Consider the following 26,704-nt stretch of genomic DNA (forward strand, 5'->3'; position numbering starts at 1 on the left):
CCATATTTACTTAATAGTCCTGTAGTATCAGCAACATCCAGGACCAATTTGAATCCAAGGTAGTCTCCACTACCCTCAGGTTCGAGTTTTGGTCTAGCCTTGTCCTTTTTGTTTCACCTGGTATCTTTCAAATCTCTGTCTTCCAAACTTTTACAGCTCCTCAGCTCAGCTTCTGTCTGCAACTGTAATGCCACAGAAACGTGGCTGATTTATTGCCGAAGACACAGCAAGTAGTTTAAGTAATCACATAAGGGGGAGGGAGACCCATTTCTGCACAACAGGGACATAGAAAAAGGAAGTAGCATTTTCTTTGCAGTCATTTCATACATGCCTCACTTTTTGTAAAGGATAAAGGCAGGAAAGGGACAGAACTTGATACTTTTAACGAAGCCCTCACATGGAGCAGGGAAGCAAATGCCAAGTGCAAGAAGCAACTCCCCCAGAAAGCTGTTCTCTGTACTGGTGTCAAGGCCAGGCTGGCACAGCCCAGATTTCAGCAGCTGGGACAGGGAAGTACAAAGGAAAATATATGATAGTGCTTTACAGTCCCCATCTCGAGCTGCCAGGCACAAATTAGTGCTATAGCCAGAAGCAGTTGACACATATCACCAGATATGTACTGCGGTATCTGCTCTGATCCATGTCCGCCCACCAAGTAGCCTCTTGAGTGATCACAGGAACAGGGAAGCCACCAGATAAAAATGTACCATTATTTTGACTGCAGCAGAGTTGGCTTCCTAGAACCACTCCAGGCGCAGCCCCTACTAATCCTAGAAACACAAATCTCTCTCAGGTAATTAAGAGAAATGTCAAAATCCCAGTTAAGTAGAGTTATACAAGAGACTGAAATGGTGTGAACAAATGCTTAAATGCTCCACCTCTGTAGAGACGCCTTTGTAAGGATGCAAGAGCAAGGCCATTCCTGCAGCTCTGAGATCCCTCACGCCACACAGAGTTAACACTGATACCGAGCATTCAAAGCCAGCGACTCACCACAAACACCAGCTCCAGCACAAGCTGCAGGGTGACAGCAGATCTCCCACCACCACTCCAGGGTATTTCACCAACCACAGCAACAGAGACAAGCTCAAGTTTCCAGCCAGTTCTCCCAACAGAAGTACATGCAGTCAGTAATCACCATTAGAGTTTATTTTCTTCATAACTGTGCAGTTTTTTAAATTCTACAGTAATGATGATGTCTCAGACTACTATGTTCTTTAAGTGCAGAAACAGTTTTCAAAAAACAAAGACCATGCGCTACGAGTGCGGAATAGGCCATTGACTCTTCAGCTGGAATTTACAGACATTTTCAATAAATACTGATCACCTTAACACTTAAATGGAATGACATGTTCAGATTTCTACAGTCCACTATGAAAACAGCATGGTAAGTTACATAAAAGCTTCAACTTTAAGGATCCTTGCTTTTTTGTTAAATTAATTGCTTTGTTAGAAAAGAGAAATGTAAGAATATTTGAAATGGAGTGTCACCTGGACAACCTTTTCCCCCCTATTGTTGGTAAGCTCCTCTTACCAAAATAATTCCATCAGGCTGGCAGTTAAGTTGAAATATATATAAAAGAATCCTACACACCACTTTCAGGAGTTGTTACAGGCAAATATCTTCATGAATTTGGAATGGGTTTTCAAAAACTTTATATTGACATTATTGCTTTTACTTGTAAACCTGAAATTCAGCTTTTTCCTTTGAAGAGTGTTAAAAGTACAGAGTCAGTGAGATGCATGTTTTACTTATACCTTTGCATTCTGATTAAGAAGAAAAAGATGATGCACGCTCGAGAACACACATATACCTCCATCTATAAAACAGCCTAGAAAGCAGAACAAGGTAAGACCCTAAAGTAGCAGTATTTAAAAACATCAGTTGGGTGGAAACCTAGCTCATCCAACATATCTGAAAACTTCTTTCCTCCCATGCTTGGCCATGCTGGTTTAGCTGGTGGGCAGGGAAGCCTGGCTGTTCTGCAGAGAGGAGCAGTTTCTATAGATCAAGGTTTCAGAGAAAACAAAGGGGTGTTTTACTGGATCTGACAGGCACAGTGCCATATATAGTCTTTATGCTTAGATCTACTCAAGACTGTTTCCCAGCTGCTAAAGGAGGAATGTGAGGTGAGTACAGGAACCCATATTCATTACCAGTATTGCACAGTTTTACCACTTGCCAGGTAAGCTAGCAATGTAGGCTCAATACAGACCACTCAAGGGAGGGATTTGCAGGATGCAGGAAATACCTACTTTTGATCTGTTCCAGCTCACCTTGAACATCGCCAGCCTGAAGGTGCCAGCCAGCACAAACTGCCTGAACTGCAATCTTGTAGAACTGAGATGAAAGGGGTGTTACTTTTAATAGACAAATTTGCTACAAGACAGTTTGAGAGACTGCATTCTATCGGTTTTCATCTCTTCTTCTTCCTCCACCCCCCAGAAGAAGAGACAAGGAAACACATTTAAGTTAGTATGTATTTGTGTAAACACCAGACATTTTGCTATACAATAGAAAAAAAGTTGCTGCTCTTATGTTCTTAGAGGAGCCCTGAAGACCTTGGAATACCTGTATCCTGCAACTATTAGTCTGTATCACGTGCATTTCCTGTTTTGTACACAAACTGAAAGCAAGCTTGAACAACAGTAAATAGCAACTACAATCCTGCAACAGGTAAATGCTGTGTTGCAGCTGCTTACTCCTTTGCTTTAGATATGTAGTCAGCCAGTTTGTTGATGCTATCCTCTTGCTGTTCTAGAGCATCCAGTATGATGCCCATTGGGGTCTTCTTCAAGCCTATTCCTTCAATCTTGTTCTCCAGCTTGTTCTTTATGTTCCGGAGCCTCAGAGAAGCATGGACAAACATCACTGCATGACAGAAATGCAATTATTAATTGTTAGCACTCCAGGAATGCATAGTTCTTGCAGCATTCATCTGAAGACACACTCCAACACTATGACAACCCTGGAAGAAGACAAAGTCTCAATGACCACTTAAGTAACCACAGGTACCCATTTAATAATAATGTTAAAGATGGTTTGTGCTGTTTTGTGTCCCCTCCCCTCCAGTTTAGTTTGGGGATCATTTAAATAGAGGTAGTAAAGGCAACAGTCAATTTAGACTCTATAGACATCTTTGAGAAAGCTGAAGTCAAGCCCCAGCCCATTAGAGAAAAGGAAAAATACTTACAGAGGAGAGGAAGCGTGATCCCAAACATGAACACCATGACATCTCCCAGATAGGAGATCAAGAAGTAGCTAGACAGCATGATGACCACTACAAATGTGGTTGGGTACTGCTTCTTCAGCCTGCGGAGTATATCCTTGTTGTGTGATACCCACACAAACCCCATGAACACCAGCACCACCACAGTACCGCCAATAAGCATATTCAGGGGACTCAGAAATCTGGAGAGGAACAAAAAGAAGAAAGTGTCCCGTTTCAGAGCTCTCATTACTTGTGTCCACATAGCAAACATCTAGCTCACTGGTAACTTGTAACTAGGGAGGTAAGGCATTAAGATGTCAGTTGTTGCTATCAAGACCTTTATCAACTTTTGATTTTTAGGCAGAAGCTAAATAAAGCAACAAGTGCAACTGAACAAGCAACAGTTAGCAGTGAATTTAGATAATCTTTGTCTTTATGTTCTCTTCCTGAGCATAGCTCAGGATAATGACAGTTTCTGCAGCCCCTCATCAATAGCAGCAGTTACTTCCAGGACCACTCCTACCTGTGCAATCAACACAAACCTGAGAGCAGATGAAACCAACAATCAGTTGCCCAAGGGATTGATCTTTTCCCTGCACATGACCAAAACCAAGCTTAGCCTAGGCCTTCAGAAGAACTAGCTTTTCATAGTATCTTGTCTAGGTTTGCAAAATGGGAAAAAAGTAGGGGAACATGGTGTAAAGTAGTTAATTCACTTTCTTATTTCTGCATGAACCTTATTGGTTTACACTCAAAATAGTTTTATGAACCTGCAGAAGGAGCTTATTACCATCAGCACAACAGACAGAAGCTTAGATCCAAGCAAGCATGCCTAAGAGTCAGAAGGAAATGGAGCATGGGATAAAGGTCTTGCAGGAAGAAGAGCCAGGCCTGGCAAGAGGGTCACTGCTGAGGTTTGTGTTCTATTATTGTTATTGGAGTTACCAAGCAAACCAAGCCATCAAGTGGATCAGCTTTGGGCTATAAACAGCAAGTCCCTTTTTTGGACCAGGGCGAGAACATCACCTGCTCAAACAACTTTCCCAAGTATTTAGAGCTTGTTTAGAGTCAAGCTTCCAGCAATGGCTTTACTTAGCAGGTTTCTCTACTCGTACAAAGTCAAGGCTCTATTATATTTCACTTATCTAGTAAGAAGTTATGAGATTTCACGTGCATTCCGATTTACTTGCTTGTATGTGCGCTGATCTAATTACACAGCAGCTGAAGGCTCTGAGCTGCTACAACCATGACAGCAGCATAACACTGGCCTGATAGAGCCAGATGTAGTCAACATTTCCTCTTGCAGACTTTGCAGTCAGTCTTACTGTTCCAAAACCAACAGGCACAATGACTCACCACCCCACCGCTGAGGAAGATGCTATGGTTTGTGGTCTGTGCTTCATATCCGGCACATGCAGAAGAAATCTGCTGCTGGTATGCCAACACTCTACCTGCAGTGCCAGAGAGCATTTTCCTAGAGAAGGAAGAACCCCCAATAATTATTTCAGAGCAGAGACTGGCTCTTGATTCTTTAAGTCAGTTGTGCCAACAGGCAACAGGACAACTGGATGGGAAGAGATTAAAATTCAGACTAGTTCACCACCTGCTTCTGCTACTCATGCTGAAAAGCCAACAGGGCTTTTTGGAAATGGTGATAGGGCAGACTTGCTTGTTGCATCTGAGTCACTCCCTGTAGCCAGCCAGAATATATTTAGCTCTGAATTGTCAATCTAAAGTTTCCAGGCTGGAAAAAGTGAGCAGCATTGCTCTGGAAAGAAATCAGTTTCATCTGTGCTCCTTTGCAGCAGAGAAGGAGGGTGACTCATGACTGGACCACACTCGTGCCTGGCTTATATATGTACTACTGGACATATGAGATTCTTTAAGCAGCAGTCAGTGCCACATCATGGCTGTCTCAGAGCAGAAATGGCCAAACTTACTCAGACAACTCACAGCAACCCATTTTTTGTGCCCAAAAATCTACAGACAATATAATTGTGGAAGTGACAAAGGGCAAGGCAGAACTCCACTCTACATTTTCCATGTGTCTGGTAAATATTTTCAAAGCTTTATCTTCCCTGCCCTTCCCACTACTCTCACTACAACTTCAGAAGCTGGTGGTGAAGAGCAATCCCTTTATATTTATAAGCAAGAGACCAAAGGCTTCTCTGCTCTACACTTCTTTCTGGTATTATATAGGTTCTATATAACTTACTGGCTGTAAGGGATGTGAAGAAAAACAACAAAAAAAACAAACCAACCAACACATTCAAAAGATCCCACTTTCCTGGGGAAAGTTATTTGAATTACATGTTTTCTGCAGTGGGCTGCATTCCAACACGTACAAGGAACAGTGAACATAAGTATCAAATGAAGTCACTCAGAGCCACATGAAAACAGATGGAGATAGCAGTTGCCACTAAAAACTGGTATTCAAATTATCAGCCATGTGTCCACGGACTTCATTACTTTGATTACAGTACTGGATAAGGGTGTCATATGCCAAGCTCCCCTTTCCTGCTAGACTCACCCACAGTGTAATTCACAGTGCTATCTAAGATTCTCCTAGAAATTCATATATAGAAACTTCTCCAGAATTTTTTGGGGGAAGGTAGACCTCAGTTATCCAGTTTTGCTTGGATCTGTTGGGACACTGCTCTTGATAACATGATAGCTAAAGACTAAAAAGGAAAAAAAAATATAGACATGTTATTTTAGAACATCAGCGTCCAGGGAAAAGAGAGCTGTGTAACAGCCCCAGCAGTCACCTTAGAATTGAACCAGCAACATTGATATTGGCCTTATTTATGTACAGATTAGAACACACTATGCCAAATTCCTGCTCAGGCAAGAAGGCTGGAAGTCTTTCAAAGATGCACAGACAAGCTAAGTGACCAGCCATTAAGTATGCTACCAGATATTTTCTAAATATAATTCCCTTTAGCAGGGAAATAACTAAAAAATGCACAGAACTATCAGCATGACAATGGTGTGGTAACTTCAGTTTACACTGCTTAGATGACTTGGCACAAGAAAAACTCTTTTGAGACTGGAGAAGAAAACCACTAACTCCCACTACCCTGAAAGCAGTCAGTATGGCAGGACTAAATCACATCTGGGGGTGCTAACAGCTCAGAGTGCACTAGCTGGATGATCTTCTGCATTGTTCTTGTGGTGGACAACGTACAAACCCAGAAAGTTGCTGTGACCCCCCAGTACAGCTGGGACAAACTGGCAAGGAAGAGCTGTCACCTAGATTCAGTTCCAGCAATATTGCAGGGTGATTTGCAATTCCACCCATGCTGCTCTCCAGAGACCAGGTTTCCTTCAGTATCTGCTTTGATACAAAGTAAAGAGATGGGAAAAATAAACAGAATAAAGAAACATCTTGCCTGGTGGCAGGGACACAGGCGTTTTCCTGTGCTAAGTAGCACCATGAGACACTTTGTGGAAGTAGTATCAGAAGACAGCAGAGATGGAACCGCTGGGGGTGCAGTTGTGCGAGAAGAAGTAGTGGCAGCTACCTCTGGCCCACAAAATCAGATTGAAATACCTTTTTTGTTTCTTTTTTTTTACTGGATTAATATTTCTAGACTCTGCCCTACATGCACGACAAGACAGGTTAGATTTCTCACATAGGTATAGGAAAGCTCAAAGAGCTCTGCTTTCAGTGACTTACCACATCACCTCTTCTGGACAGATTATTTCATATCTGCACATTTGTGCACAGCCATATAGCAGGAGAGACAAACAGTCACTTGGAGGATATGCAGCTATAGTGTAGGGAAAAAAGAGCCAGGCGAGACACATCCTTTGCACAATACAAGAAGCCTCCAGCGGCACAAGCCCAGAAATAGGACAAGCCACGTAAAAAGCAAAAGCAATCTAGCTCCATCATTAAATCATCACCACTTAGATGACTGTCTCAGGGTGATTATTCAGCAGTTGCTGTCACATCTGTTTCTTTTGCACGTGACCAGGCAAGTCTCAAAGGCACTGAGTAGAAGACTTCCAGTTATTGAGAACATTTTTTTACTCAGAGTAACTCAGGCCGTTAACACAAAATAAGCATGAAAATCCTGTTTTAGAAGATCTTCTGCTCAATCATGTTCCAAGCAGTGGGCAGGTTATAGCACTTAAATGCTTTCTTTCTCATTTATATTAATTTAAACAACTTTAAAAGTAAAGTTTTGCCTTCTCTCCCGATACTTCTATCTTCAATGAGGTTATATAGCTGTAATTAGAGGTAGCACATAAAACTATATACGGCATGGTCTCCCAGGTGACAGCCCTCAGCATTCACAGAGTTAGCAATGCTTCTTTACTTACTGTTGTTCAGTTAAATTGCTTTGAGAACAGGGAGACAGATTCCTTTCTGCAGAATTGCCAGACTTTTATTAAGTTATGTACTAACATTATTACGCAACATATGTTTTAAAAGCAAAGTGTTTTGTTCACTCGATTTTTCATTAGGCATTAGAGAAACTAAGCATTTTGCTGCTCTGGAGTCTTCATTTTGACAAGGGAACCACTACAAAGCATGTCAGCTAAGGTAGTGATCTGGGGGAGAAAAGAAAAAAGACACGCTCCTTGATAGCTAGGGGTTGTGCAGGTGCACAGTAGATGTTTTAGAGAAGCACCAGCAACTGAAAGAGACATCATTCTTTTAGACACGGCACTGTGAAATCCAGTACACCTTTTAATACTGTCAGATTTAGAAACTACTTTTTAGCAAGTACGTGGCAACAAAAGCCTAGAAGAACTTAACTACTCAAGTTAATGCAGTTTCTAAGTTTGAACTGCAAGACAGAGAAGCCTTGTTGGAGTAGGTGAAAGCACAGAAAAATTCCATTTATTAACCACACTGAGGGAGAGTTGCAAGCCGTTGTGGGAGGCACTGATTTTAATAAGTATCTGTATAGCACTCACAATGACTGGGTCCTGGCTCAGGGTAAGAACAGGCTGTCCAATTCCTACACAACTTGGAGAAAGGGCACAATTTGATTTAGTAAGGATATTGTTTTTTGTCAGCAGTCTACTTCAACACGATTTTAAGGGAAAAACCAAAACAACAACAACAAAAACCACAAAACACCCCAAAACAACAGCACACTAGTCCAGATTAATTCTTAAATTAATTAGCAGGGCATGGAGGGCAGAAGAGATCAGGCTACTACCACCAGCCTGTATTAGCAGAGTGGCACTAATTCAGTAGTGTTAGCTGCTTGTTCACTGATTATTTTCTACCTAGTCCTGTAGTCTGAGAGTAAAATCTACAATATTGCAAAGCACAGAGCATAATTTACATGTAACAGTAGCCATCAGAGAAGGCAAATGGAAGGAGAAAGGCACAGAAATGATGCAGTAGAGACCATTACAATTCTACTACATTCACAGTAAGGTTATTCCATACTTTGCGGAGATAGTAATAGGCTGGAGAGGGCAACTTTGTTGTAGAAGGGGCAGTAAATTGCAGCCGTGGCAATAAACACTGTACTTTCAATATCAAGAAAGCTCTTGGCTACAATTTCCAAGTCAGCCCAGCACCACCATGGCTACCCTGTATTACAATAGCTGAAAATATAATCTCTGCATTACAAGTCTGTCTATATAATTCAGTGGTTTAAGAACAGGTAGAGTTTGTCATGGGCTAAGTTTAGTTTTGCTTGCAGGAAGACCACTGCATTAGCAGTTTCAATAACCCTGCCCTTAGGCCTGTATACAGCCCTGGAGTTCCTAAAAAGCCATGATTCATCACTTATCACTCGGGGATTCCTGACCATTGCAGAACATACAGAAGTGCAAGACAACAACTTAATCATCAATTTAAATTTATCAAGAGAAGTTCCTTTATCTTTCACCCAAAGCCACAGTCTGGCCAAGCAAAAAATCTTTTTATTAAAAGAAATGAATAGGCTTTTTCCCTATTGAAGTGTTATCCTGTTGCCTTTAGAGTTCTTATCCCACACTCTTTTACTTCAGTGTTAGAAGAATTGGATTCATCATATACTGAAGGCTCTAAGACATGCAATTAAAAAAAATATATTTGAGATCAAGATACCACTCCGGGTGTTTCTCATCCGTAAGTTTTCAACTCAGAGGGTTATCACTTGATATTAGAATTGTAGTTCTGACATTAATCTCCTCCTCCTGTGGGTCTCTTCCTCCTCCACCTTCCACCCCAGCAAAATAGTGGGAAATAAGTGGGAGATACATCACACTTGATCTGAAGAAAACAGATCAGAGTTCAAAAGGAGGAAGGAATTTAGGAGTACAAGCTGCTGCTCTCCTAGTTTTCCAACCAGAGATATCAAAACTGTTCACATCTTTTCCCCACCTTCTTGGAGAGAACTGTCCCCCTGCTTTCCAGGGCCACTGTGATTTACTTACTCACTGAGAGCTGGCCACAGCATCACACTGCTAAACAAGGGTAGGTGAGCACAGAAGTTTAGAAGGCAGAATAAGAACAGCAAAACCATCGAAGTCTCATTTTACCAGTTTAGTAGTCTGTTGAGCTGACTGCCACATATCCCCACCAAAATTAAGAAGAAGAGAGGACCTATGTCACTATGCTAAACCTATGCTTTAAAAAAAAAAAGGATTTAGGGGAAGAATGTCAAGCTTCTGCAACATTGAAGATAAGATACACTTCAGCCAAAACTACTCTGGCCTAGTGGCTCAGCAATTCTGCAGTTTAAGCATTCGCATTTGTGCACTGTTTGTTGTGAAGAGTGGAGTATTCCAGTTTCCATATTAAAAGCTTAATCATCAGCCTCTGCTGCATGTTTTGCTTAAGAGTTTTCTGACCAAATATTCCACAGCAATACTTGAAGAAGAGTCACACAGGATTTGATTCAAAGGTGATTCGAAGGTTATTTCACAATTCTCTTCAGGAAAGTCAGACCTTACAGAAACATCAGATGGTCTTGCATAGAAGGTCTCAATTCTGCCCCAAAATGAAATGAATGGGTACCTTACCTATTTTATGTTTAAGGCTTTTTTCAGTATGAGTTAGCTCAGAAATAAAAAAGGCTTGCTCTGTCCCCTGGACATAAGCTTAAAATTGCAACAGAGAACAGACTTTATTTATTTTTTTTTTTTTTTTTACTCAAAGCAAAGCTTATCTCAGCTTGACCAAACACCCCGGATAGATTTAGCGAGGAAGCGCAGATCACTGCGCAGGATGCTGCTCAGTTTTTCATAGAGCAGCAACATCCGGCACTCAAACCCACGGCTGCTTTCTGCTGGGCACAGGGTGCCCTGAGACAGCCTCGGTGCTCAGAACCCTCTTCCTTGGGCAAAAGAGCTTGACGAGCTCTCATGGAAGCATGAGTCCTCAGATTTGTTAGACACTCGCCAAAAATAAAAAATCCTAAACCCTACCTAACACTCCTAACGTAACAAGCTCCCCCTCCATCACGGAGGCTGCAACCAGGCCTGAATTTTTTCAGTATTATTATTAGAGACAGCAGATAAATTGGAGGCTCAAGGAGAGGCAGAGGAAGGGAAAGAGAGCTTCCCTGCCCCCGCACCCCCGACATCCCACCCGGCCGCGCTGCACCCAGGGCCGCGCCGGACTCTTTCCCGCGGCACCGGGTGGAGCCGCAGCGCCGTCCCCACGGGAACCGGGGCCACCCCAGCCCCCCATCGAGCCCGCCATCCCAAACCCCTCCCGGCCCACGCACTGACCCCACGATGGAGACAACGGCCGCGGCCACCATCAGGTAGTTGGTCTGGTAGTAGAGCAGGTTGTTGACCACCCTGTTGTTCCATTTCGAGATGTCCTTGAAGTCAGGCCGGGCGAAGCGGTCCGAGCCGGGGAAGAAATCGTCCCAGGCCCGCAGCGGTGCCACCTGCACCTCCATGGCTGCCACCGCCCCCGCCGCGCAGGCCTAAGAACGCCGCGGCACCGCCCCGGGGCGGCTCCCGGCCGCCGCCACCGGCCCCGCCGCCACCCGGCCCGGCCGCTGCTCGGGGCGGGGACCGAACGCTGATGAAACAGTGAAGAACGAGCGGCGGCTCCAGCGACAGGCGGGTGTCGCACCGCGCCGCCCGGCACACGCCCAGGAAAGCAGCTGACAGGGGCGCGGCGCTGCTGCGAGGGGTCGCTGTATGGGCATTGTTTCTTCGTCAAAAGATGACGCACTTTTTAATATTCACATGGCGAATCCAGTTCGCATCCTCCGTGAAACAGAGAGTCGCGGTCCGAATGTGGAGGGGTCCACGCAGTGGCTGCCCCAGCCAAGGAGGCACCGAGGGTGTGTGGAGCCATGGCAGGTAGACCCTGCTAGTGGGGCGATAGTGCCCCAAACCCTCCCGTGGCGGGGAGGCTGGTGCTGGCAGCCATGGTGGTTCAAACTCCAGCAGTCCCTGGAAGAACAGCTGCTGTTTCAGCGCTTTCACACTCCATCCCCCACGGCTCAAGCACACTGTCCGCGTGTGTATTGCACAATGTGTCGCCACACTAGGCAATAAAGTCATAGAATCATTTCAGTTGGAAGAGACCCTCAGGATCATTGAGTCCAACCCTAACCTCACCTAACTGTCACTAAACCATATCCCTAAGAACCTTGTCTAAATGCCTTTTAAACCCCTCCAGGGATGGTGACTCCACCATTTCCCTGGGCAGCCTGTTCCAATGCCTGACAAACCTTTCCGTGAAGATTTTTTTCCCAATATCCAATCTAAACCTGCCCTGGCACAACTTGAAGCCATTTTCTCTTGTCCTATCACTTGTTACTTGGGAGACCAACACCCTCCATGCTACAACCTCCTTTCAGGTAGTTGTAGATAGTGATACGGTCTCCCCTCGGCCTCCTTTACATCCCTAAACTTTAGGAGCCTGAGGCCTGAAGCACAACCCTTGTACACCTTGCTCTGCTGCCCACCCTATGCTTTGACTCTGCTGTTAGTTTTGGAGAGCGAGGGCTCCTGCGTGCAGAAGCTGTTTGACAGGTGGTCCCAGGACAGCCCATGGGCACGGCCAGGCCGGCCTGCCCAGGGAGGGCTGGCAAGACAAAAACCGTTTGACAACACGGCTCAGGTGGAGGAACCACCCAGCTGGCGGGCTAGCGACCAGCCCGAGGCCAACCCCGCCTCCATGTTTTGTCTCTATGCTTCTCGGAGGTTTAAAGCGCCGCCATCACCACATGCTTTGTCCCCGAGGATGCTGCCCAAGGCTCCCGGGAAGCACCAGGAAGGCGGGGGCACGGGGAGCCCTCGGCTGCCCGGGGCCAAGCGCTTCGGAGCGCGGGAGGGAGGGAGGCGGCGCGGTTCCCTCAGCGGCGGGGGCTGCCCCGCGCCGCCAGGCCCCGTTACGGCGCTTGAGACTCCATGAGGGCGCTCCATTCCGGGCCTTTCCCCGCCGGTGGGGCTGCCGCTCTCCAGGCCCTACGGAAGGACCTGGGGAACATGCGGGCCCCGGGAGGGTGGTCCCCGCTTTGTTGCCGCGGAGATTTGCGCTCTATCTCCCCGTCCCCAACTCTATAGGCCTGCAAGCGTGTCTGCGCTCTGACAAAGCACCGCCCACAGAGGCGCCGCGGGGCCGTGTGGGAAGCAGAGGGAAATATGGCGGATGCTGAGGAACCGTAAGTGCCCTGTATGTGTGTGTTCGGCCGCCCCTTCCCGCGCTTCCTGGGGACGGGTGGGCTCCGGGGTCCCCTCTCCCTCCTCCCCGGTCTCTGTAGCGCGATACTGACCCTTCTTTTATTCTCTCTCTTTTAGGGAGAAGAAAAGAAGGAGGCTAGAGGAGCTGCTGGCGGATGGGTTAGTGCGGGGCTGCGGGCGAGCGGGCTCCTGGCCCGGGGCAGGGGCAGGCAGCGCTTGCTGAGGGGCGGCTGGTAGGTCAGGGCGAGCCGCAGCCCCGCAGGAGAGGGGTGGGCTGGGAGGAGGCTGCGGGTTAGCTCAGGGCTGCGGGACCCGCTGCTCGGGGCCACCGTGGCCAGCGGCCCCGGGGCCCGGCGGGAGGAGGGGGTGGAGTAAAGGTGTTAGCGGGTCAGTGTGAGGAGGGCGAAGGCGAAAGGGCGCTTGAGCAGCAAGGACTGGGGAAGAGGAATGTCCTGGGGAGAGGACCAAGGGGCTCACCCGGAGCGGGGATGGGAATTGCGGGCCTGGAGCTTGGCATGAGTAAAGGCTGGTGTGCTGGGGAGCTTTGTGACAGGGCTGGAAAAAGCTGCATTGCCGGCCAGGGGCCTGGGGAGGGCCTCTAGGCTAGAAGCAGGTGACTGAATTTTGACTGAAAAATAAAAATGCAGACTACAGAACAGTTGCCTCTGCTTATTAAAACCCTAAATTCTATGCATCTGTCTTAATGGCCTTGAAAACTAATGCTCAGAAATCTTTAACCTCATCTGCTTCCATCCCCTAACTATCCTCCCATCTGCTTGTGGCCCTGTTCCCCAAGACCACAAAGCAGACCTGCCTGAGCGGTGGGCTCGCAGGCCGTGCATGCGTGTGTCGGGGTGAGGGTCACAAAAATCCCTGGGCATGTTGGACTGGGGGGGGTGCATGCCAAGTCCCTCGAAAGCATGGAGCTTTGGAGATGTGAAGGTGGCAGGGAAGAGTCTGCACCTAAAGCAGTATAAGGACTGTAGTGGTCTGATGTTTTAAACAAAATTTAAAATGGAAGTACTTTGATTAAATAATAAGAATTTTGTTAAACTCTCATAGTACAGATACCTGATAATGCTATAACAACACAAAAATAAACCAAAAAGCTGTCTCTGAAGTTAAACATAAAATCTGTGGTTAATTGTTGCTGTTTTTCATACCTCCACAACGGCCAACCCTGTAAAAAAGAAACTGTAGTATAATCACAAAAGTGAAACTAAATCTTACAGTGTTATCACCTATAAAGGAAAATGCACATCTAAACAGAAAAGGAGTACCGCTGCTTAACGGCTGTTTGTATGACTTATAAAAGGATAAAAAAAATTGTTCTTAATGTCACCAAGCATAGCTTCTGAATTTGTTTCCAGAGAAGTTAAAGGTTATAGTAGAATCGATAGAAGCAATTACTGTGATGTGTATTGACCCATTTTATTTGCTTAAGTCAGTGCTCAGTGCACATCCTGAAAACTCGTATACAACAGATGAGCCCAAGGTTCAGCAAAGGGAATGCCATATTTATTCACACTGTTTCCCATTATGTGAAATATTTGTTTTTTCACATTATTTTGAAAACTTGGGGAGATACAAAAGTGCAAGTCAAAGACCCTTATGAATTGAAATAAATTTTGTAGATATTATTTAACTGCTGACACAGTAAGTAACTTACGTAAAGTCAACAGTGAACCAGGAATGAGTTCAGTCTGCAATCAAAATGTAGGCAAATTATGACATATTTATTCCTGCACTTTAGTGAAGTTTTTCTCTGTTACTGAAAATCTTTTGCAGAATTGCTTCCAAGCTAACATTACTATAGACATACTGTATTGTCCATCTTCTGAATTCTGTGAGGATAAAGGCATTCACTGTCTAGATGTTTTCACTGCACTTTTATTTTGAGACGAATCATCAGGAAGTAAAAATAAATTCTAAGCATTACCCAACAGTTATTGATACAAATGTTCTTCATATTACTTTGTAGGAGGAAGCAAATAACCCTTCTTATCGATGGTGACACAAGCTTTCATGCTCAGGATTGGCAAAGCTCTTTTAGAACAAACTTAGTTTTGTGTTAATGTAGAACATAATCGTTCATATATATATTGAGTGGCACTCCTATTTTAAAAGGGAAGTGCGCTCTGTTAAGGAAGGGCTTGTTCGGGGTGGGCGATGATATTGCGTTAGAAAATTACTTAAGTGAGCAGATTTTGAACTATTCCAGTAAGTCTCTTAACAGTTTAAATTTATACTTGTGTACTACTAAAAGTGACCTGTAAAAGCAGAAAAAGGGTAGTGGAGTGTTTGATGCAAAATTCTGTCTTGAAACTTTAAAAGAACATAACTGCAAACGTTTGTTTTTCCAAGTGAGACCAGTACCACTGACAGGCTCAGACAATGAGTGAAAAATAGGAGTGTTCTAAATTACATTATACCAGTTGAGGGGAGAGAGCATTCCAGATACATATTTTTCTAATTCTTATTTAAATAAGCTATGAAGATTCAGAGGAGGCAATGTTGGGGCATGCTAATGTTACTTCTTAAGTGCCTCACAATGGCAGTTACATATTGATAACTCTAAATGTGATTTATGATCTTAAGGAGTCTGTCAAAAAAGGGTACAAGATAGACTGATGGGAAAAAACCCATTACCCTCAGAATCTAAAAGGACAACCTCTCTCTGTGTCCTCTTTAAATGTGAGCAAAATAAAAGCAAAAAAACTAGACCCTTTTTTCAATTCAGGTCAACTTTTATTAGTAACAGCCTAATCAGTGGGATTTATGGAAATGCCTGGGCTTTTACCATCTATGCATATTTTTATTATTGCTTTCTATTTCCACAAATAAAACCCATTCATGCAAATGTTCATGCACATGACTTACATGCATAAGGAATATGCAGATGCATTTGTATGAATGGTCAATAATTTAGGTGTTTTTGAGACATATAAAGAAAAAGTATTTTAGAGATGTGGCTTTTTCTCTATGATTTTGCAGCTGAATTTACTGTGTTCTGTGCAGAATGGCTGTTGATGTTGGGTGTGGGGACACTGGAGACTGGGATGGTCGCTGGAACCATGTAAAGAAGTTCCTCGAGCGATCTGGACCATTCACACATCCTGATTTCGAGCCAGGCACTCAAGTGAGAAACACTTACTTTAAATACAAAAATTGTAGCGTGTGTTGCAAACTAATGTGAATAGTTTCATTAATTGATCACCAGCAGTGTATGAGTACTGAAACTGCATGAAAAGTATGTAACAACAAATGAATTATGCTCTATCTTTGAGTCCTGCTTGAAAAATAGCAGCATTTGTCTCCATTTGTAAGTAATTAGATACAGTAAGGAATTTCTTGTAATATGAGTACTTAGAGAATTGGGGATGATGTTTAGTAGGGAAAAGCAAAATTTAGACTATTTTAATTATTCTATTTTCCCTTTTTTGGTACATTTTCTTTCACAGCTTACAGTTGAATGTATTTTACTGTTACCTTTTTAATATAATGTTCTGTTATTTACTAGTTGGAGGCTGGGGTCTAGTAGAACAGTTTGCAGAAAGCATTTATGTAGTTAAAAATTTCAAACTCTTTTTGACCTGCATTTTTTTCTGTCTGTTTAGTTTTCTTTTGTATTATGTATCAGTAGAATTTTTGGAAGGAGAAAACATCTCCTTACACCAAATAATAAGGAAGGTGGACCTTGGGTTTTTTTCATAGTCAAAATTAATATAAAGAGAATGCTGGTATCAACAAAGGTCTTGCTTGTAAGTTGGGATACAGGAACAGCATGAACTCAACAACTGATTGAAGTCCAATATGTAATTACTCCTACAAACACAAATTGTTTTATTGATCTAAGTTGTTTTATGTGAAACTTAACTAGGCACTGAAAATTTATGGTAATGCATTTATAAGGGTTATGAAACAAAGGACAAACTATACTTTTTCCTGTTTAGTTTATTAATTTTTTGTTTTATATTTTCCACAGGCTCTTGACTTTTTGTTAAGCACATGTAAAATACTGGTTATTGGAGCAGGAGGATTAGGATGTGAACTCCTGAAAAACCTGGTAATTACTCAGTTTTCACATTTTACTTCTTAGAATCTTCTTTTTTTGATGAAATTGTCTTTTCTGCTTTGCTAATTTGACATTTTTGATTGTATGTAGCTACTAAGTTTCTCAGTTCTAATAAAAACATATAAAATAAATGACAATACAGACAATAAACGTGAAAGATGTGCTTTGTTAATAAGCTTGAATGGTGATAGTCTAATATGTTGCATGTTTTTATAGCTCTCTTAAAGCTTGTCAGGAGGAACAACATGGTGCTGTTTATGAAAAGTGTAGAAAAAAGTTCACATGCAGCCTTAGATATGGTGTAATGTTGGTAGTTTTCCTTAATTACCAGATTAGGGGAAACTGAGGAAAATAAGAACACGTTCATAATGATACAAAGAAGTGTTGTGTAGAATACTATGGATAAAATGTATCTTTTCAGCTGGAAAGTGACACTTCCACGGGTCTTCAATCTGATACACAGAAATACTTGCTGCTTTTCTTACAGGAATTAGTTTATATTCTGAAAAACTTTAGTCCTCTGTTGTTCATTTGTTTAATCATTTTCCTGATACAGCATTTTAAATACTTCATGCACGTGGGATGGCTCTGTTTGTTCTGGAAGTGTAAAATGAAAAGTTTGATAGTCTTTATATATAACAAGATTGAGTCTCAAAGGAAAAAAGCTAGGGGACAGGACTCAAATTTTTTGGAATCACTTCAGAACATCACAACACGTTTCCTTTCTCTAAACCAAATGTTTTACGACATTTATTTCCCTTTAACCACAATTCACATTGTTTCTTTGTGCATGACAGATGTTATTACTGTATCAGATCAGACCCAGAATACAGTTTTAAGACAATTTTACTTTAAAGTTATTTGCCAGATCTAGCAATGGGCTGCAGGCAGAGATGAGGCAGAACTTCTGTCACGGGTTCAGCATGTTCTTAGATAGCAAGGTGAATTTTTGTGTTTGTGTTCTGTTCAGCATTGAATGCAGTGAGGAATGCTGGCTTAGTTTGAACTGTGATTTGAGGGTGGATACACCAGACTCATTTATGCAAACTGTAAAAATGGTGTGCATGTTCAAAAACTTAAAATTTTAGAGTGATTACACTGCGTTTTTCTATTCCTGCTAATCAGGGAAGTGCTGATGGTATTTTTTAAAATTCTGGTTTTTTTTTTCCCCAGTGAACACTTTTGATTTACTACAATTGTGAAGGGAATACTGCAAATTGCCCTTATAGATCAGCATGCTATTGAATTCCCTGTGTCATGATTAGGTAGGCTACAGCAATATTGTGTTCAGTAAAACATTGTCTTTGGCCACTGAAATATTGCTAATTCTATCTGTCTAAATATCAGCATTAGCAATCCAACAAAGAATGTTATTTTAATGAAGAATGACCATATGTCTACATGCACAGGGAAGGAAGAGCAAATATATTTGTTTGTCCAAAGGTTGCACTTTGGCATGTGGAATGAATTTTGGAGCACGACAAGTGTTTCATTTCCTATTAAATGAAATTGACTGTCTCTTTCACAGGCCCTGTCTGGGTTTAGACAGATCCATGTTATTGACATGGATACTATAGATGTTTCTAATCTTAACCGACAGTTTCTGTTTCGGTAAGTGATATTTTCATAGTTGGACCTTTATATATATATATATATATATAAAATTTTTTTCTAATGTACCTAAACAGTAACATGACTATGATCATTATTTTAGTTGAACAAGATGTCTTGTTTGGAGATCCAGGGTGTCATAGTTTGAGCATGAAGAAAATTAACATACATTCCTTACCATTCAAATAGAGCTAATGAATAATGGAAAAGGTGACACCAAAGAATAATGCACACAGATTGAGATATCAGTTTTTCTGGTACCATTTTCTTCCAAGCAAAATTATAAATTTTTGGATTTTTTTTTTTGTGCTGATAGCTGTAGTTACATGGACATATTTAGATAACTATGGAGCTCTCATATCTAAAGCTTTGCAAGGATGCCTTATTATTATCTGTATCAATAAATTGTCCTACAGTAACAATTAGTCACTTAATTCAGTATTGCTATGCATGGACTCTGGAAAGATTTAATCTACTAAAATAATGCATTTGAACTTGCTTGGGTTTTTTCCCAGACCGAAGGATGTTGGGAGACCAAAAGCAGAAGTTGCAGCAGAATTCCTGAACAGCCGCATTCCCAACTGTGCTGTTGTAGCGTATCCTTTTGTAGAGAAGTAGTAGCCCCAAAGGCTTCAAAAAAGTCTATAAAACTCTGTAGGTGGTAAGACTATGTAAAATATTTTGCTTCCATCCTCTCTTTTTCATACACTAAAGAACAGTTGCATTCAGCTGCTGATTGAGAATTCTTTCTCAGTGGCATTAGCATACAGGAAATATGCATGAGGAAAGAAGGTTAAGCTTAAAGAAACTATTTAGTATGTTCCCACTGAGTCTTCTTATTTAAATATGATATTGTCATATTCACTGAGATACTGGAATTACAGGTTTATTCACCAGAGTGTTTTGGGTACATACTGGTGGGACACAGTTTTTAAACACAGAGCAGCGCTGCTGATCTAGGACTTTGTGAGAAAGCGTGTTTTAAGCTTCCTAAATATTAATAGTTTGCCTGGTGAGCTTTCTCCTGTGTGTTACTATTACATTGTGTCACTTTCTTGTTTTGTCAGATGCTACAGTTTCAGTTGTGGGAATTTCGAATCTTTCAATCCATTTCTAAAAACTGTCATATAAAATTATAGTGACAAATTATGTAATGTTTGGGCTTCAGGGCAGCAAACAGAAAAAAGTAAACTCAGCTGCTTTATATATATATTCCTTTACTGGGCCTACATTCAGATATTTTAAAAAGATTCAAGACATGGATGAAAGCTTCTATCGACGTAAGTGGTGTTTGTTTGCCTGCCAAAAACCCACTGGTGCTTTAGGGGGACATTGCAGTTGTTGCTGCTTGCTGCTTTTCTTGGTAGTTAGATTGCTGATTATTTTAGTCTTCCACACTATACTGGAAATAGAGGTAACAAATAGACATAACTTAAATCCATCTGTCATATGTAATCCAGGGGAGATAGATAAACAGCAGTCGGTTGCTTTGGATGTTCCGGACTGAATACTTTGCTTGTCTTAAGAAGTTTGCATTAGTATAGACTATAAATAATATTTTTTTTCCCCCTAGAATTTCATATTATTGTGTGTGGGCTGGACTCTGTAATTGCAAGAAGATGGATAAATGGGATGCTGGTAAAGTCTTCAATCTTTTTAAAGCCTGGTTATTACTTGAGTCTAAATAACTAAAATTGAACAGATTTGTCTAGAACGTGTCATTAAAATTAAATGAGAACTGTTGAAACTCACAGGTTTATGTATCTATTTCTGTTTTTGTTTTGTGAACAGGATAAAATGCATGTTCTCTTATCTGCCTTATTCTTGAGGAATGTTAGACAACATTTGTGCAGTGCCGTGCAGGGGTAATTTCAAAGTTAGGTTACATTGTTTATGGCCTTGCGCAGTCAGCTTTTGAAAATCTTAAGAAGGGAAGTTCCACAGCCTCTCTGGATGCTCCCACTGTAAATGTTGCTTTTTTTTTTCATTAGCCAAATAGTACTTATCTTGCCGCAACTTGTAAATGTCATCTTTCGGAGCCCCACTGCTGCAAAGTAGAAGGAAGCTTGTCATTGGATGTGGTAGTTTTATCATTGTGAATTTGTTTATAAAATAAATGATTTATAAATAAATGTCGTATTTAAAAAACTAACCAAAACCAAACCAAACCACCACAAACAAACAAAAAAACCCAAACCAAAATAAAACCCAAGAATCAAACCCCAGAATCCTTCAACCATTTGTTCTGTTATAGTATAAGGAAATTATAGCATTTGTCAGGGAGTAAGGGGAGGAGGAGGTGGAGGGTGGAGATGGTAGATGACGTCCTGTCCACTGACAAAAAAGTAGTGTTTTATGTACTGTGTACCCTTAAACTGTATAATAAGCATTCAGTCTTGTAATGTACCTTTAAGAATAACATTTTTAGGATTTTTTTCTTCCTGCAGCTTGTTTTAAAACCGAAACAAGCAAAGACCAACAATCCCCTTTTGCCCCCTTTGTTTGTTAGATGTCATTTTTACATTATGAAGATGGTGTACTGGATCCAAGTTCCATCATACCTTTAATAGACGGAGGAACAGAAGGTTTTAAAGGAAACGTTCGTGTGATTATTCCTGGTATGACAGCATGTGTTGAGTGCACGCTTGAGCTTTATCCACCACAGGTAATCTAAAACAAGGGATATTTTTTAAAATATTTTAAATATTCCTCTGATTTGCTTGTTTCTTTTCCTACTACTATCCATAGTGTATTACATGCTTTCTTGGTTTCTTCCCCTGCACACACCAGGTCAATTTTCCCATGTGTACTATTGCATCTATGCCCAGACTGCCAGAGCACTGTATTGAGTACGTCAGGATATTGCAGTGGCCAAAAGAGCAACCTTTTGGAGGTAAGTAGTGTATCACACTAGTGCTAAACTGACATTTCTCATTTTAACTAATTTTTGTTAGTTATACACAGCTACTTTTAATAAAGCAATCCTGCCTTTCTGCCGTATGTGGCTCATTGCTGTATTGAATCTAAGCCTCCTCTGAGCTGGTGATGGATTTGCTATTCTTGAACTTGCTCTGCAGCTCCGTATTTGTTCACGTATTGCTCTAATGCTGCACAATGACTTGTAATGTGTAACATCTCTATAAATCTATGAAGTTGAGGTAGTTTATATATAGAATGTGTTAGAACTTAACGTGTTTGTAGAAATGATATTTTGATTATTTAAAGCATCATGTTTTAATAGGTTAATTAGGTATTTGTTTTAACTCAATTTTTAGACAAAAAGAATGCTGTATTTCTGAAGAACTCTAACTTATCTATAAATTCTTTACTGTAGAAGGTGTTGCATTGGATGGAGATGACCCTGAACATATACAGTGGATTTACCAGAAGTCTTTAGAAAGAGCATCACAATTTAATATCAAAGGTGTTACATACAGACTCACCCAAGGTAAGGATATTGCATTTCACTAAGTTTGTACCATTTGCAGTTAGACTGCATTGGCATTCTTTGTATTTTTTAATGACTAGGCTGGCAGCTCTGTTGAGAAAGAAATAGTTTTTTTTTTTTCCTCCCTTAACATCTTAAAACAGAAACAAACAGTTTTTTTCCTGTGCCAGCACAAATATTTTATGATGAATCAGATGTTTAGGCATTCATGATGAATCAGAGAACTTATCTGGGAAAAAAATGAACATTATTTTGCCATTTTATTTTTAACCTGGAGCAGCTCCAAAGTTTACATTACACTGTGACCACTTTTGCCGGGTCACAGAATGGGAACAAAAGAACGTGATTGCCTCTTTTAGCAACAGCAACAATTTATGCCACTTTAGACTGGTTAAGACTATAGCATCTGTTCATTACTGCTGTGTATGCCTCTGTTCACATGCAAGTGCAGAATGCTGCCACTCATTTAATCATTTCATCAGCATTTTAAATGCTAACCAGACAGAAAAGAAGTAGATAATCTCATACAATACCTCCAGAATTTTTGGTATCTTCTATTTGTTGATTTATAGTAATAAGAATGGATTTGAGACGCTGGGCTTGAAATGCCACACTTGAACCCCAGTGTGCGCCTTTCTATCAAGAAAGGATTAACTAATTCCTTGTGAATCTTCTGCAGATCCCAGCTGTTGTATTGCAGATAGCATTTTTCTTTGCAGCAGTTAATACTGGCTTCCCTAGTAGTATTTTTTGGTACAGATAAGTGTGAACTCCAGTTATGGCATTTAATTATGTCCATGCAAATGGCTGCAAATGTTTCCAGCATTTGAAGATGTCTTCGTTATATAGCACAACAGAAAGAAGGCAAAGATAAAAGTTCTGTGTGTGTTTTCTCGGGTGTGAAGGGATACAAGTCAATAACAAGAAGCCAGAGGAACTTCACGCTACTTAGGAATTTGCTGTCTTTTTGGCAGGCCTGAAAAAAGAGTGAACTTCCTTGTTCCTGATGTACAAACTTGTATGCGTAGGAAATCTTGATTTATATCAGCATGTGTACTTTGCTGTTTGACTGGATGGGCTCTGAGTTGGATAAAGATGCCAATTCTGTTTGGCAAGCCTGCTCTTGCAGAAGAAATACCAAAACCAAATATCTTTCCTTTATGTATTTCTTCAGTTAAACGGGAATAGAACTGAGTTTAAAATTAATTTTCAATGCTCAATACAGGATACTTGTTTTTAGAATTTGTTCATTACTTCTTTTTGTGTGATACCTTCTTTATCTCAACATGCTTGATCCATTCTTAAAATGAAAAAGTGCCAAAGTACTTGAGCAGCATGTCATTATGCCTTATTGTTCTGGAAATTCCCATAAAGTGCTTAAAGTAGCTTTGGGTACACCCTTCTGTAATTATTGTGGCTAAAGTCATCTCTTGGTATAGTTTCTTTGAAAAGAGAAAGCTTTGTGTTTTGTTCTTCCAGGGGTGGTTAAACGAATTATTCCAGCAGTAGCTTCTACAAATGCAGCAATTGCAGGTATGCTAAAAGAACTCATTTCACTTCCGCTTTACAGGCTGTAGAGTTTTGTAAGGCAACAGTTCGGAATTGAGAACTCGGGGAGGATAATAGTAGTTTTTAAATGGGTCTGATTTATTCTTATAGTCTCATTTCTGTTTTGCATAGAGAAAATGCATGTGACTGTATAAATTTTAAGTTCATGTATGACTGTGGGAGTGAGCAAAAGCACTGGAGACTGGGGAAAAATAATGGGAAAACCCAGTATATAGAGCTAGAAAGTGAAGAATTTTTTTTTCTCATTCCAGCCGTTTGTGCCACTGAAGTTTTTAAAATAGCCACAAGGTATTTAATTTCTGATTAATAACATACATGTTTTCCAACATAATAACATTTATTAACACTAACATATTTGTCATTATAGTGCATACATTCCCCTTAACAACTACCTGGTGTTTAATGATGTGGATGGATTGTACACGTACACGTTTGAAGCTGAAAGAAAGGTTAGTGCCATTAAAGGCTTGCAAGGTTGTTTCCTTGATGTTTATTCAACTTATGCAGTTTGTGTGTATTTCGGTAACCCAATATTGAATCTCTTGGCCGTTAGCACTGAATAATATTTCTAAAGTTTTAAAACCAGAAACTATGAAGGGTTGTTTCCAGTATGTAGGAATTTAAAAAAAAAAACTTGGAGGTTTTGGGGTCTAATAGTGATGACAGTGGTGGTCTGTCTGTCCATGTAGAGTAGCTGGACTATTTACCTCCAGATCAACAGATATTTTATTTGATGTCCTGGTAATGAAACTTTTTCTTCTACCCATCAGTTTACAAAAAAATATTGCATAGTATATGTAATGGTGTCTTTCATTTTTGCCTCTTTAGCCAAAGTTTCTTAATATTTGGAAAGTAGCTGCTGGTATAGGGATGTTTTTCAGACAGGTATTTCTTTGGTGTCTTCTGGTGTAACATTGGTACCTCAACTGTTTCTGCTGTGCCACCTGCAGAGGAAAACAATACTTGACTTTTTTGAAAGTGAATCCTGAAGATTTTCTCTGTAATATAGAAAATGTGGTTCACAAAATAAGGTATAAGGTACACAATCTTAAGAAGACTCATAAGCAAATCTTCTCAAAAAGAGGTTATGACAACAATTGATTTGAAGGTTTGTACTATTTAATTTTGTGTCAGATGCAAGTTGTAGTTCATAAATACTTAGTTGCTGCTTGGAGCCAGTTCAGTAGTGACAGACTTCACAAGGAATTGGGTTTTGTCAATATTTGGAACAGTATTAATATCTCTAGAGCTAAAACTTAAAAAACAACAACAAAACAACAAAAACGCACACACACAAATACTTTTGAGACCTTATTAGCAGTATTTAAAAAATCATATTTAACGTAATGGGCATTGTGCTGCTTTGTTGTAGGAGAACTGTCCAGCCTGCAGCCAGCTTCCTCAAAACATAGAGATTTCCCCATCAGCTAAATTGCAGGAGATCTTGGATTACTTGACAAATAATGCTTCATTGTAAGTGTGTAACTATTCTGATCTTATTTATAACTTTTATTAGTTTAGTGTTTCAAAAAGGTAATTTCTAAATGTATTTTTACTTTTTTTTTAATGTTTTCCTATAGGCAAATGAAATCTCCTGCAATCACAGCAACTATGTATGGGGGAAATAAAACACTTTATTTACAGGTAATCTGAGCATACGTAATTGTCTTTAATAATCTTAATATATTGAAATTTACTTGCCTGAATTTGAAAGGAAATATTTGGGGGTTTTTTATTTTTCTTTTTTTTGCAGACAGTTGCTTCAATTGAAGAACGAACAAGGCCAAATCTTTCCAAGACACTAAAAGGTATCATGCAGTTGTCACATGTAGATTTTCGAGATGCTCCTGAATCATTTTTATCCCTCTGTGTGGCATGTTTAGATTTATTTTGCACTATGCAGTAGAGTGAGCTTCATGATCCTTTTCTGTGCAATATACCTTTCTCAGGTTGCTCAGGGAAGAGCTTTGAATTGCTTGAATCTGAAGTGTGGGCAGATGTCATCTGGTGAAGAAAAACATGGCGAGAAAGCAATGATAACTTATGTACATGATACATACTTCAGTCGTGTTTTATATATTTCTTGACAAGGTCTTTTAATTTTCTGGTTGAATTAGATGAATATTAGTTTAGTTAGCGAGCTGTTTGCAGTTCTATTTCCTACCTATGGTTTGCAGGAATGGCATTTGTAAGCTTTGGTTTTTTTTAATTAACAACAACAAAGCCTCACCCCAAAACAACAAACAAAAAATCCTACGTGAGTTTACTGTACTTAATTTTTTCTTTCTGTTTCAGAACTGGGGCTTGTGGATGGCCAGGAACTTGCAGTTGCTGATGTTACTACACCACAGACTATGCTGTTCAAGCTTCACTTCACCACTTAAATTATTCATAACTAGGCTGCATATACAGTGACAGAAATCTGTACCCACCTTGTAAAACAAACGTGCTTTGTGGGCATTAAAACAGCCCGAAATGTTCATGTTAGTACTAGAGTTGTTGAAGGTTAGGTAATAGGAATGAATCACCATATTTCAGAATTGTACTTAAAAGCCAATATTTGGTGGATTATATTTGTATAAATGCTTCTTAATGTACAGAACTCGGATGTAGAGGAATATACTTTTTCCAGGTTTTGTTGTCAAAATGTTAATGCTGATATACTTTCAGAAACATGGAAATTTTAAGGTGGCCAAAAGTCTTGCTTTCAATGTGTATATGCACATGTATATGCAAAGAGAAGACCCTTCAAAATGAACCACAGTGATGTGGTTTAAATTCTCGCATTTCTATATATTTGATGAATCACCTCAAAGCCAAAAGAGGGTAGTAGATTAAAATGAGCATTTTCCTCTTGGTATTGATTTGATCAGTTTTATGAGAAGTGTTAAATATGGAAGAGATTACTTTGTTAACAAGCAAACACAAAACAACAAAATGATCAGCTGTACATGAGGATATGGACACGTTTTGTCACAGTCCCCAAGCTGGGGCTGTGCAAGATATTGCAGGATTATGTTTTGGTATCATTGGTGCTGTTAAGGTATTTATTAATAAAAAATCATAAAGACACCTTAATTTGTGGCTTATCGGTGGACATTCAAGAGTGTTTATAACTTTGATTTAAAAAGTCTAGGGCATCATTTGGCTGTTTTAATAAGAGACATTTCAGTAGGTGCTGCT

General features: G+C 40.7%; 2 protein-coding genes across 6 annotated transcripts; one reads left to right on the forward strand and one right to left on the reverse strand.

The window, feature by feature from the left end:
- Positions 1-1,134: 1,134 nt before the first annotated feature.
- ARL6IP5 (ARF like GTPase 6 interacting protein 5) lies at positions 1,135-11,230 on the reverse strand. The gene is made up of 3 exons (XM_082059725.1): positions 10,902-11,230; positions 3,195-3,412; positions 1,135-2,872 (listed from the first exon to the last, which is right to left on the reverse strand). The coding sequence occupies exons 1-3, from the start codon at positions 11,075-11,077 to the stop codon at positions 2,700-2,702; spliced, it is 567 nt and encodes a 188-aa protein (XP_081915851.1). The 5' UTR covers positions 11,078-11,230; the 3' UTR covers positions 1,135-2,699.
- Positions 11,231-12,708: 1,478 nt separating this feature from the next.
- On the forward strand, positions 12,709-26,593 carry UBA3 (ubiquitin like modifier activating enzyme 3). 5 transcript variants are annotated; one of them, XM_082059778.1, is made up of 18 exons: positions 12,709-12,799; positions 12,936-12,977; positions 15,837-15,957; positions 16,804-16,884; positions 18,422-18,504; positions 19,020-19,100; positions 19,741-19,784; positions 20,078-20,142; positions 21,014-21,169; positions 21,295-21,397; positions 21,839-21,952; positions 23,432-23,485; positions 23,773-23,809; positions 23,889-23,970; positions 24,894-24,994; positions 25,102-25,165; positions 25,275-25,329; positions 25,817-26,593. In XM_082059778.1, the coding sequence occupies exons 1-18, from the start codon at positions 12,780-12,782 to the stop codon at positions 25,903-25,905; spliced, it is 1,392 nt and encodes a 463-aa protein (XP_081915904.1). In that variant the 5' UTR covers positions 12,709-12,779; the 3' UTR covers positions 25,906-26,593. The 5 variants fall into 5 exon arrangements, with proteins under 5 accessions (XP_081915904.1, XP_081915906.1, XP_081915905.1 ...); XM_082059780.1 differs by having other exon boundaries at positions 12,761-12,810; XM_082059779.1 differs by lacking the exon at positions 12,936-12,977 and having other exon boundaries at positions 12,765-12,799.
- Positions 26,594-26,704: the final 111 nt, after the last annotated feature.

Source organism: Streptopelia decaocto (genome assembly GCF_964273445.1).
Source record: "Streptopelia decaocto genome assembly, chromosome: 8".
In the NCBI taxonomy this organism is placed as follows: Eukaryota; Metazoa; Chordata; class Aves; order Columbiformes; family Columbidae; genus Streptopelia; species Streptopelia decaocto.

Coding starts and splice junctions, on each gene's coding strand:
- ARL6IP5 (XM_082059725.1), bottom strand. CDS start 11,077: ATGGAGGTGCAGGTGGCACCGCTGCGGGCCTGGGACGATTTCTTCCCC. Junction 3,413..10,901: donor GCCGTTGTCTCCATCGTGGG/GTCAGTGCGTGG, acceptor GTTCCTCTCCAG/ATTTCTGAGTCCCCTGAATA. Junction 2,873..3,194: donor GATCACGCTTCCTCTCCTCT/GTAAGTATTTTT, acceptor TCTGTCATGCAG/TGATGTTTGTCCATGCTTCT.
- UBA3 (XM_082059778.1), top strand. CDS start 12,780: ATGGCGGATGCTGAGGAACC. Junction 20,143..21,013: donor GATGGATAAATGGGATGCTG/GTAAAGTCTTCA, acceptor TTTGTTTGTTAG/ATGTCATTTTTACATTATGA. Junction 24,995..25,101: donor TTGACAAATAATGCTTCATT/GTAAGTGTGTAA, acceptor GTTTTCCTATAG/GCAAATGAAATCTCCTGCAA.